The sequence below is a fragment of the Salvelinus sp. IW2-2015 genome, linkage group LG15 (genome assembly GCF_002910315.2).
Source record: "Salvelinus sp. IW2-2015 linkage group LG15, ASM291031v2, whole genome shotgun sequence".
Classification (NCBI taxonomy): Eukaryota; Metazoa; Chordata; class Actinopteri; order Salmoniformes; family Salmonidae; genus Salvelinus; species Salvelinus sp. IW2-2015.
In genome coordinates this window covers 18624608-18637616 of record NC_036855.1, presented here as the reverse complement: position 1 = coordinate 18637616, position 13009 = coordinate 18624608, and the positions used below count along the sequence as shown (strand labels likewise).

The window sequence follows — 13009 nt, the reverse complement described above, 5'->3', positions numbered from 1 at the left end:
TTACTTGGTTCCAACTCTCTCTCTCTCTCTCTCTCTCTCTCTCTCTCTCTCTCTCTCTCTCTCTCTCTCTCTCTCTCTCTACTCTCTCTCTCTCTCTCTCTCTCTCTCTCTCTCTCTCTTCTCTCTCTCTCTCTCTCTCTCTCTCTCTCTCTCTCTCTTCTCTCTCTCTCTCTCTCTCTCTCTCTCCCTCCTCTCTTCTCTCTCTCTCTCTTCTCTCTCTCCAGCCTGGGGGGCTGGCAGACAGACAGACACAAGACAGCTGAAGGATTTAAGAGATACGGCAAGCTGTTACAGTGCTCAACACAAAGCTCTTTGACCTCTGACCAGCACTGGTCTGGGCTAACAAGAGTGGCGCCCCCTGTGCAGCTAGCGCTGGCATGGCTGACCCCTGCTGCATGAAGTCAATCTCCTCTGCTTTGCATTGATGTACAGCCAAGGCTTGTTCATGCTCCAACTCTAGCTGCTGCCTCGCTCTGCAGCCTCACGCATATGCTGTCATCAGAGGGCGGGGGAGGTGGGAGACAGAAGGAGGGTGGTTTGGGGCATAGAGAGGGCTGCTGTTAGTACAACTAAAAACTCATGACATCAGGCAACCACAAGTCTCCGGTCATCTGTCCTCAACAAACTCCTGGCTTATATGTTGCCATTACTGAGCTTCGTGACAGTTATTGGACTCCAAGTCTTAGAACACTTTAGGCAGAGGTTATGTCAAAACACCCATGTGACCAATGTCAATGACCAATGTCAATGTACAGTTTGTATCAAATGATCTAAATTGAGAGAGACCCCCCCCCCCCCCAAAGCCTGGATCTTAACTTCAAAATCCGTACTAGAAGGAATGTTTGAACATGTTTGGACGAGAACTGGAAAGATTTGCTGTGCATGATCAACCAATCATCAATCAAACTGTTCTCAGTTTTGCTGCACCCTTTGGGTAACAATACCTGTGTGTGATGTCACTACAGAAAGAGCTGTCCTAAGCAATGATGTGTTTGCATGATCAATACAGGGTTTTAAGTTACAAGAAAAGGGTGCGCAAACTCCAAGGCGTGCTCACTTGTCCGTGGTCATCATTAACAAAAGAAGCCATACAAAACAAAGCTAAATGCAAGGCCTTCCTCAACCATTATGTCAAAGTGCCATCTAGTCATCTTATTGCTTTCGTTTAAATGGTAAGAATCAGAAAAACATTTTCATTAACATTTTCATGCTGTCCAATATAACATCTATCCCCTGGGTTATTTCATGTCATCAAGCCTGTGTGTGATATTGTCATCATGAAACAGTGATACCCAACCCCAGCTCTCCCCTCTCCCACCCTTCCACATATTCACTGAACTCATAGACGCGCCTCATCATGCACAACCACATTTCACAGCGCGCTGGATGGTCCAAGCCAGCTGCCCATTCGTACTGGACTGGTCTCTAGCCAGGTGCCCATGTGCAGCCAGTGACAGGATTAGGTCCTAGCCAGGTGCCATTCATACTGGACTGGTCTTAGCCAGTGCCCAGTCCATACAGGATTTGTCCTAGCCAGGTGCCCATTCGTACAGGACTGGTCTTAGCCAGGTGCCAGTCATACAGGACTGGTCTAGCCAGGTGCCCATTCTTACAGGACTGGTCCTAGCCCAGGTGCCCATTCGTACTGGACTGGTCCTAGCCAGGTGCCCATTCGTACTGGACTGGTCTTAGCCAGGTGCCCAGTCGTACTGGACTGGTCCTAGCCAGGTAGCCTTTCGTACTGGAATGGTCTTAGCCAGGTGCCCATTCGTACAGGACTGGTCTTAGCCAGGTGCCCATTCGTACAGGACTGGTCTTAGCCAGGTGCCCAGTCGTACTGGACTGGTCCTAGCCAGGTGCCCATTCGTACTGGACTGGTCTTAGCCAGGTGCCCATTCGTACAAGGACTGGCCTTAGCCAGGTGCCCAGTCGTACTGGACTGGTCCTAGCCAGGTGGCCTTTCGTGTCATAGGAAAGCAGCCCAGACAATAGGGAGAGGTAGCATGGCCAGTGGGTGAAGAAAAGCATTCAAAATGGGGCTAGAGTGGTCTGTTCCCCATACAAATGGACATAGCAGTGATACCTGATAATCTAGCAGGGGAGAGGGGGGGTGGAGGGGAAGGGGATGGAGTGGTAGGTGGTAGGGGTGAGGGGTAGGGGATGGAGGAGTAGGGAATGGAGGGGTAGGTGCTGGAGGGGTAGGTGGTAGGGGTGAGGGTGAGGGTGAGGGTGAGGTGGTAGGATGGGGAGGGGGATGGAGGGGTAGGGGATGGAGGGTAGAGGATGGAGGGGTAGGTGGTAGGGGTGAGGGTGAGGGGTAGGGGTGAGGGAATAGGTGGTAGGATGGGGTAGGGGGTGGAGGGGTAGGGATGGAGGGGTAGAGGATGGAGGGGTAGGTTGGTAGGGTGAGGGGGTGAGGCGTAGGTGGTAGGATGGGGTAGGGATGGAGGGGTTAGGGATGGAGGGTAGGTGGTAGGAATTGGAGGGGTAGGTGGTATGGGATTGAGGGGTAGGTGGTAGGGATGGAGGGGTAAGGTGGTAGGGGTTGGAGGGGTAGGGAATGGAGAAGGTAGGTGGTAGGGGATGGAGGGGTAGGTGGTAGGGGTAGGTTGTAGGGGATGGAGGGGTAGGTGGTAGGGGATGGAGGGGTAGGTGGTAGGGGATGGAGGGGTAGGTGGTAGGGGTAGTGGGTAGGGGATGGAGGGGTAGGGGATGGAGGGTAGGTGGTAGGGGATGGAGGGGTAAGTGTGGGGAGGACAGACTGCTCCAAGCTTCCTAGTCTTTCACAGCTTCTGGTCAAGCTTCCTCCACATCGGCACTGAAGGCAACAGACAGGTCAGGGATATTATATATAGAGAGAGAGAAGAAAGGGAGAGAGAGAAAGACAGAGAGGGGGGTGAGGGAAGGTAGAGGCTGGCTAGGGTCAGGCCTGTTAAAACAACCTGAGCTAGAGCTGATTCTTATTAATCACAGACATACAGTTGAGAACATGCAGTAGAGATAGTAGAGAGATGCAGTACGAGATAGGCAGTAAGACATACACTAGAGATGCAGTAAGACTGCAGTAGACATACACTAGAGATGCCAGTAGATAAGGAGATGAGCCGAAGACATGAGAGCGAGATGGAGTGTCAGTAGACATACACTAGAGATGCAGGGTGAGTACAGAGGATGCAGATAGACCATACACTAGCAGATGCAGTAGAGATGCAGTAGACATACAGTAGAGATGCAGTAGAGATACAGTAGACATGCAGTAGACATGCAGTAGACATACACTAGAGATACAGTAGAGATACAGTAGAGATGCAGTAGACATACAGTAGAGATACAGTAGAGATACAGTAGACATGCAGTAGAGATGCAGTAGAATTACAGTAGAGATGCAGTAGAGATACAGTAGAGATAAAATAAGGTTATCTACAGTGTGTCACCAGACTCTCACCTTTAGCACCTGCTCTAGGTTCTCCAGTTTGCCTTGGAGCTGGGTCTTCTCCCGCAGGGCTGAATCTCTCTCCTGAGTCACAGCACCGAGGGTCTCTTTGAGCTGCTCATACTCTGACTTCACCTGCACACACAGAGCACAAAACAACACAGGTGTTTATCAAAAACGACTGATTTCAGCACTCAAAGAATAGCCCGCAATTACACAGAACATTTTTCTGAATGGCTGGGTGGCTGGCTGGCTGACTGGATAATGACAGCTACAGTATAATAATGGTGGAGTAACAGAACATGTTTTCACTGTCATAGATGTGTATTGTAGCATGAAACTGGGTCTGGGATTAACTACTGTATACATTTGTAATTCTTGGTTCTTATTCAAAAAGGAAACCTGAACAGAGTTAAGTGAATGAAGTTGTATTTTGTAATGCACTACAATAGCTACTGCTACTGTAAAATACAATTAGAAATAGGATGGCTGCCATGTAATCACACCATTTATACTATGACTTACACAGGGAGGAAGGAGGCTGTAACACCAACAACAACACACAGAACTATTTCAGAGTCAGTGGTCCATCTCCACACAGTGGTGGGGGGGATCTGTCTGTAGAAGGATGAAAGGCTGTTGTGTCTCAGCTAAGTAGGCCAGATAGGACTAAACAGTATGGTGGGAGTGCAAATGGGAGGTGCAGTTATATTACCATGCTCCGCCCCTTCTCAGTAGTCTTCTCGTCACTCTAAGAGACGATGATAAGGAACACAACGGTGCAGGCGAGGCGATGGAAGGTCTAATATCCGCCCATGCACCCTGCAGAGTGCTTCCCTCATATCCGCCTCAGTGATAAATCTGACGGATGGCTGTCTTGTCTGAGAGCCTAGTGTCCTGATAAGACATTAATAACCAGCATCCCCCTCCTCAACTCCCTCCACACCCAACAGCTACCTGACAATCAATTCCTCCAGGAAATTGCCTTAGTGTCGATACAGAGGACATACGATGATTGATACAGAGGACCCCTGTCTTGGTGTTATCAGCTGGGCAGGAAGGAAGGTCTGAGGTGTGAGGAGCTCACAGGAAGTGCTCTAATACGATCAGAGGCTCAGGGTTCTAGCCATGTTACAGATGAGACAGGAGACACTAGCAGCTTCAACATCAGCACTATGCTTATGGAAAATAAACACATTCATTTATATAACAGGAGAGAGAGAGGCCAGGGCAGCTCTGGCAGTATGCCACTGTGATGCAAACAGCCCTCTGATAAGACAGGAAGTGTAAAGACAGAGCCCAAGCCCACCGCCTTTTATTATGAAAACCCCTGATCATTTAGTCCAGGGATCATCAACTTTTTCTAGAGCGGATGGTCATGGAACCGGAACATAATTACCAATCATTTGTAGACTGCAAATTGACCGCAAGAAGGCCAAACAGACATGTTTGACTAAAACATAATCAGTTCAAACCTTGCTTACATTTGTACAGTTGAAGTCGGAAGTTTACATACACCTTAACCTGAGTTTGAATGTATTTGGCTTTCACAATTCCTGACATTTAATCCTAGTAACAATTCCCTGTTTTAGGTCAGTTAGGATCAGCACTTTATTTTAAGAATGTGAAATGTCAGAATAATCGTAGAGAGAGTGATTTATTTCAGTTTATTTCTTTCATCACATTCCCAGTGGGTCAGAAGTTTACATACATTCAGTTAGTATTTGGTAGCATTGCCTTTAAATTGTTTAACGTGGGTCAAACGTTTCGGGTAGCCTTCCACAAGCTTCCCACAATAAGTTGGGTAAATTTTGGCCCATTCCTCCTGACAGAGCTGGTGTAACTGAGTCAGGTTTGTAGGCCTCCTTGCTCGCACACGCTTTTTCAGTTCTGCCCACAAATGGGATTGAGGTCAGGGCTTTGTGATGGCCACCCAAATACCTTGACTTTGTTGTCCTTAAGGCATTTTGCCACAACTTTGGAAGTATGCTTGGGGTCATTGCCCATTTGGAAGACCCATCTGGAGATGTTGCTTCAATATATCCACATAATTTTCCTGCCTCATGATTCCATCTATTTTGTGAAGTGCACCAGTCCCTCCTACAGCAAAGCACCCCCACAACATGATGCTGCCACCCTTGTGCTTCACGGTTCGGATGGTGTTCTTCGGCTTGCAAGCCTCCACCTTTTTCCTCCAAACATAACGATGGTCATTATGGCCAAACAGTTCTATTTTTATTTCATCAGACCAGAGGACATTTCTCCAAAAAGTACGATCTTTGTCCACATGTGCAGTTGCAAACCGTAGTCTGGCTTTTTTAGGGCAGTTTTGGAGCAGTGGCTTCTTCCTTGCTGAGTGGCCTTTCAGGTTATGTCGATATAGGACTCGTTTTACTGTGGATATAGATCATTTTGTATCTGTTTCCTCCAGCATCTTCACAAGGTCCTTTGCTGTTGTTCTGGGATTGATTTGCACCAAAGTACGTTCATCTCTAGGAGACAGAAAGCGTCTCCTACCTGAGCGGTATGATGGCTGCGTGGTCCCATGGTGATTATACTTGCGTACTATTGTTTGTACAGATGAACGTGGTACCTTCAGACGTATGGAAATTGCTCCCAAGGATGAACCAGACTTGTGGAGGTCTACCATTTTTTTTTCTGAGGTCATGGCTGATTTCTTTTGATTTTCCCATGATGTCAAGCAGAGGCACTGACTTTGAAGGTAGGCCTTGAAATACATCCACAGGTACACCTCCAATTGACTCAAATGATGTCAATTAGCCTATCAGAAGCTTCTAAAGCCATGACATCATTTTCTGGAATTTTCCAATCTGTTTAAAGGCACAGTCAACTTAGTGTATGTAAACTTCTCACCCACTATAATTCTGATACAGTGAACTATAAGTGAAATAATCTGTCTGTAAACAATTGTTGGAAAAATTACTTGTGTCATGCACAAAGTGGATGTCCTAACTGACTTGCCAAAACTATAGTTTGTTAACAAGAAATTTGTGGAGTGGTTGAGAAACAAGTTTTAATGACTCCAACCTAAGTGTATGTAAACTTCCGACTTCAACTGTATATATGATCACGTCATGTCTCTCTACTTGTGAATAGATTTCTTAAATTAAAAGGACTTGGAGCTGATTTCCTGGTGMMMTTTTTTTTACAGTATTTTATGTCCATTAATGAAAGAAAAGAAAAGACAAATAAATAAATAAATGGGGGGGAAAAATGGGGGGGCTACTGAAAACTTGGGGGCCAAATAAAACCACCCGCGGGGTCGCCAGTTGGGGAACCCTGATTTAGTCCCAGTCACATTTAGTCCCAGTCCCAGAGAGTGGAATGGAGTGAACCCCTGAGACAGTGTGTGCGTAGGTTTCATTGTGTAGTCATAAATCATAGCAGCACATTGCAGCCACAGATAGAACAAAGAGACAGATATTTCACTGGATGTATAGATCTAATGCATCRGGTTGGCATTTCCCCTCACCACCAAATATGGTAATGAGAGGAAGACGAGTGGCCGGCAGTGAGAGAAGATTAAACATTTGATCTCAATATAGTTTTCTGTTTCCAAAACTAGAATGTTACGAACAGAGTGGACAKATTTTTGTAGACTTTACCCTTCGCCAAAGTAAATAAAATGGTGTTGTTTAAGTTTTAAAAAATGGTGTTGTTTGGAAGGAGTGCAAGGGCGGATTGAGTTATTGCACACGTGCAAATCTCAGAGTAAGTGTTCCCTAATGGAAATATTCAAATATATGCAGAACACGTAAATATGATCTCACTAGCTCATGCTGTGCTCTGCCCAAATCCTTRCTTGTTCTGCCCGCTATGATTCATTTGCTCCATTGGAGACGACAGGCTGTGGTTTATATTGGGTTAGTTATTGTCTTTTTATTATTAGTTAGACTGTCTTGTACACATTCACAGCTAAAAGCAGAATTGCAGTATACAGACAAAAAGAAAAAAGGTGAAAAAAGTGTAGAGTAAAGTCTAGTCTTGACAGGTTCAGATGGTGCCTGTTCTTGGTGATGTCTCTAGTCTTGACAGGTTCAGATGGTGCCTGTTCTTGGTGATGTCTCTAGTCCTTGACAGGTTCAGATGGTGCTTCTTAGGGATTCCTCTAGTCTTGACAGGTTCAGATGGTGCCTGTTCTTGTGATGTCCTAGTCTTGACAGGTTCAGATGGTGCTGCTCGATGTTAAGTCATTCTGCCTGGCAGCCAGTTGGATGGTACAAAGCAGGGACAGGTTTGATGATGATGTGGTGCTTGAGTTAAGCTAGCTGGTCTGATGTTGTTTTCAGTCTCAGCGCTTGTAGCAACTTACAACTCCTCCACTAGCAATTGTAGCACCAACTTGGTGGATGCTTCTTCTTCTGATGCTGATACAGGCACTAAAGCTCACCAAACATCAGTCCAGTAATATAAAGTCACCTCATACTATGAGGCGAGCGCTCTTGCCATCTCCACACTGCAGTCTCTCACTTTGGTTGAAAATTAGAAGCCGTGCTGTGCATCTCTTGAATGCACTGGACAGTAGCTATAGAGCTAGTTTAGCAAGCCAAACAAATCCATCTGCCATAAATTCTCACCTGTTGGTCAAGGCAACTAAATATATTCGATCAAAATTCAATGAGTTATCAAACAAATAATTAAACAATAATTAAAAACACTTAAATAATTGAAAACACTGAAATCAGCTAAATGTTAATGTTTACAGGAGCTCTCAGACTACACTGCCATTACAGCGCCATGGCAACCATCTGTGCATGCGTTCTCTCCTACAGTACCTACCTGCTCATTTTGGACTGGCTTTTGCTATTGTTGAACAAGTGGTGACTCAAGTGCTTTTTCTCCTTGAGGACATCTTGAAGCCATTCTCCTGGACAGAGAGGGAAGAGAGAGCAGATAGGAACAGTGTTTAACCTCAGAGGAGGAGGATCCTGATTATGCCAGTAGAGTAGCTCTGCTGGCTCAACAGAGCAGACATGTTGCAGCCATAGTGCTGCATTATTCATCCACTGGTGTTTGCTCATCTGTCCTAGGAAGCATCCCACTGGGCACGACTGGTTGATCAACGTTGGCTTCCACGTTATTTAAAAAATGAAATGAATAGACATTGTGGAATACCAACGTGGAATAGACATTGAACTGACGTCTGTGCCCAGTGGGATGACCTAAAGGAACAACATCTCATGAAAACCAACATTTTCATGGCAGTTTTAAAAAACACAAACGCAGATCTTACTGCAATGCGTTTAGATTGTAGTTGGTGGGAAGAGAAACAGCTAGAAAAAAATTGTATATTTAACCAGTAATGTTTCCACTGACCCAAATGCAAATAAGATTTGCATTTTTATACCCACTCTAGACACTATGGCATCCTCCCCACCCTTCTTCCCACTAAGTGTCGTCAGGGGAGATTAAAAACATCCATTCTTTGCAGAGGAGGAAAACGTAATTAGATTCAATCAACAGCCATGAGGGTGCCGCAGATGCAATTGGAGTGTCAACTGGAGAACTTCTCTCTTTGTGATGTGCAGTTCACTTTTACTACACGGCAGGCAAAGCAAAAGGCAGTGTTGTTCTGCAAGGATCTAAGAAGCCTGCCGCTCATGCACAATAGATTACTTACAGTAGGGTGTCTTTTAATGGCTGATTGACAGTGCACTGTGTTGCCCTGGAATCTCTGGTGTTTTACTTATGAAGTCAACATGTTGGTATGAGGACAAATGTGAAACTGTAAAGACACTCACATTCGCAGCAAGAGGCACAAACGCGTGCGTGCGCGCACAACACACACACACCACACACACACACACACACACACACACACCACACACACACACACACACACAACGCACACACACACACACACACACACACACACACACACACACACACCCTAACAGAGATACACACCATAGAGCTCTCAGACTCAACTCTGGATCGAAGCCAGTTCCACAATGTTTTTTCATTCTACCCCTCTAATTCAGGGACTGATTTAGACCTGGACACCAGGTGGGTCAATTATATCAGTAGAAACAGAAAACCAGAGGCTTCGGACTCGTAAGTAGAGTTGAATACCCCTACCCTAGAACATAACACATAAGACAGCAGAAATGGCCATCTGACTGCAGAGGGGGCCACTTTAAAGAGCATGTGACACCACATTGTTCTGCAGAAGTCTGGTTGTACTTCCATTCATTTCTATTCCCTCTCATCAAAAACATTGGCGTTTCAAACAGCATCAATTCATTCAAGTCAATTAATCTTTCCTGTATAAGCACGTTTGCATTGGCATTTCAATACACGTATATCGATCCTTCAACTCAGAGCTGGTGTAGGTTAGCTTTCTGAAGACACAGGTCCAGTGTACATGTATATGATGTGAAGACCAACGAGACCAACTGAAAAACAAAACAGAGATGCTGCTGCATCATTAATGCTGAGTGAGGAGTCATCATAACAATAAGAAGACACTGTATCGCTGAATGCACTAGCGCCATCTCTGCCAAGCTGAGGCTAAGCACACCAGAGAGATTGGCAGAGTGAGATGGTTCAGCTACACCAATACTCTGATTATTAATTTCACAGAATGATTTGTAATGCTTGTAGGATTGTCTGAAAAATACGTAGTGAACAGGCAAACGCAGACAATAGCTGGAATTCCCAGTCTTCTCACAATGTTTGGATGTCATTTGCAATGGGCAGGCCGATCAGTTATCAATCTTCCATAAACTTTGTTTGATAATAACTATAATAAAAGACAAAGGCAAATGAAGACAATGACGCCGGGTATATCGTGGCCACAAAATAAATTGTGTATTTGAAGCTTTGCCAATGGGGAGGTCATAAAAATGTATTATATTAATTCTTCAGGTGGATTCAAGGAAGCCTTGTAATAATGTATTTAGACTAAGGCTCAGAGGTATTAGGCACATGTGTGAATAACTGAATCTGCCCTACTGTTAAAAGACTATCAGAGAGGAGCCAGCCATCAGCCGACCATGTGTGTAACCAGACCAGAGAGTGGCTGGTCTGGGCTGAGGCTGGATTGGGCTGGTGGCACTGTTCTGGGTGGCTAATTAGACCAGGCTGAGAATGGATTCTCTCTCTCCACCAAGCAGCCAACACTGACCTTTCTAAGAGGGGAAACTGTCCCTTCTCCTGTGTTCTCATTCAGATACTTTCATGGGCAATTCCATGGTAACGGAATTAGCTGAGACCAACTTTCCCTCTAAACTGCAGGTGGAGCGCAGTAGCGCGAGATTACCGCGCAGCTCCCCAAACAGCTCGCAGAAGACATATCACCACAGAAATAAGCACGAGTTTGAACATACTCAACTTTCTAGAGCTGTGGTCACCAACCAGTCAATCGCGATCAGCTGGTCGATCTCCAAGGCATTCCTCGTCGATCGACAAACATTTCAGTAAATAAAATCTATAAATCCTTAGTGCACTCGATTAAGCTGCCCTGCGCGCATGGGTAGGCGAACTGTGCCATTTCTAAATTTCATGTGTCTGAAGGTGAAACTCTACCTTCCGCAGGCCCAGGGAGCATATCAAGTGCACTATTAGGCCTACCGCTGGCCATCGGATGCTCAGATTACAGTGTCGGCAGTAATGTAGCAGCATAAAAGAAAGTGAAGAGATGCTGTTTTTATGAGTGAGCCATGTTTAAATTCTTACTCAGCACTGTCAACACTTTGTATTCAACACTTTTATAAGCATAAAATTCCCGTTCTTCCTATTTTCCTCAGTACTGTAGCAGTAAAAGGCGCTGCCAGGTCAGTCTGACGTCTGCCTTCATCCGCTGCAGCATATTGGTGTATACGGCGCCTCTGCAGAAGTCAGGGCATTCATACTTCTAGCGCTTCACCGAGCAGCGCAGAGCTGTTGTGAAGGAAGTGTCAAGGAAGTGAGTTTATACAGGACTTCTCGCCCTCACCTACCGTCACCAATCAATGACACTCGAAGGCGTATCTCTTCTCTTCAAGCCATTCTGATGATTTACTTCTGTCTTTTGGGTTGTTGTCCTGTTGCATCACCTAACTTTGTTGAGCTATTGTTGAACAGATAGCCTTACATTCTCTGCAAAATGTCTTTGGATAAACTGATGATAGGCAAGCTGTCCAGGCCCCGAGGCAGCAAAGAGCACCAAACCATGATGCTCCCTCCACATCTTTACAGTTGGGATGAGGTTTTGATGTTGGTTGCTGTGCTTTTTTTTCTCCACACATAGTGTTTGTGTTCCTTCCAAACAACACAACTTTAGTTTAATATGCCGCAGAGTATTTTGCCAGTAGCACTGTGGACATCCGTTGCTTAGTTTTGCAAACTTCAGATGGTGCAGCAATGTTTTTTGGGCCAGCAGTGGCTTCTCCGTGGTGTCCTCCAATGATCACATTCTTGTTAGTGTTTTTTACGTATGTAGACTCGTCAGCAGAGATGTTAGCATTTCCAGAGATTTCTGTAAGTCTTTAGCTGACACTCTAGGATTCTTCTAAACCTCAATGAGCATTCTGCACTGCTCTTGCAGTCATCTTTTGCAGGGCGGCCACTCCTAGGGAGAGTAGCAACAGTGCTTGAAATTTCACAATTATAGACAATTTGTTACCGTAGACTGACTTTTAGAGATATTTTTGTAACCCTTTCTAGCTTTATGCAAGCAACAATTAATCTTGGTCTTCTGAGATCTATTTTGTTTGAGCATGGTCAATCAGGCAATGCTTCTTATGAATAGCAACCTCAAATTTTGTGAGTGTTTTTTATGGGGCAGGGCAGCTAACAAAACTCCAATCTCGTCTCATTGATTCGACTCCAGGTTAGTTGACTCCTGACTTCAATTAGCTTTTGAAGAAGTCATTAGCCTAGGGTTCACATACTGTTCCAACCTACACTGTGAATGTTTAAATGATGCATTCAATATAGACAAGAAAAATCAATAATTTGTGTTATTAGTTTAAGCAGACTGTGTTTGTCTATTGTTGTGACTAGATAAAGATCAGATCAAATTGATGTCACATTTATGCAGAAATCCAGTAATTCCAAAGGGTTCACATACTTTTTTTGCCCCTGTATATGGAGCCTCTGCATTGTTACAACATTTGAGAGCGCACAGCGAAGCGGTACAGAGCTCAAATTGGCCTCTGCGTGCTCCGGGAGGATATTGCGTCCCACCATCATACGCGGCTCCGACCACAGTCGGATCAAGCATAAGGTTGTTATGAATGAACAGGAAAGTGTATCTATTGGCTTCCGTTGTTGTTATTATTAGTGGCTGGGTCTTTTAACATCAAGGAATATTTCACTTCTCTGTTCATAGGAGTAACAAAATGTATGTGTTTATGAGGCAGAAATAATGCAGTGCGACGTAGGAGTTTTGCCATAAGCTGGAAGACAGTGTCCCTTTTTGGTCAGTGTCAGTGGAGAAAGGAGAATGGAGGTATGTTGAGAGGCGGACACACAGTCTAGTCTGCTGCGCTCTTTCCTCCCTGAGACTGACCATCAGATGCAGGAACATCAGCCCAGTAAAAAAAAATAAAAGCGAGTGATTAAATGTATGCT

At 45.1% G+C, this 13009-nt stretch overlaps 1 protein-coding gene across 1 annotated transcript in view; it reads right to left on the bottom strand.

Moving 5' to 3' along the window:
* LOC111974655 (RIMS-binding protein 2-like) overlaps nt 1-13009 on the bottom strand; it is a 163944-nt gene that overhangs the window by 47032 nt on the left and 103903 nt on the right. Inside the window, 3 exon segments of the mRNA XM_070447014.1 lie at nt 383-471; nt 474-492; nt 3446-3568. Coding sequence (XP_070303115.1) covers nt 383-471; nt 474-492; nt 3446-3568 — 231 coding nt within the window.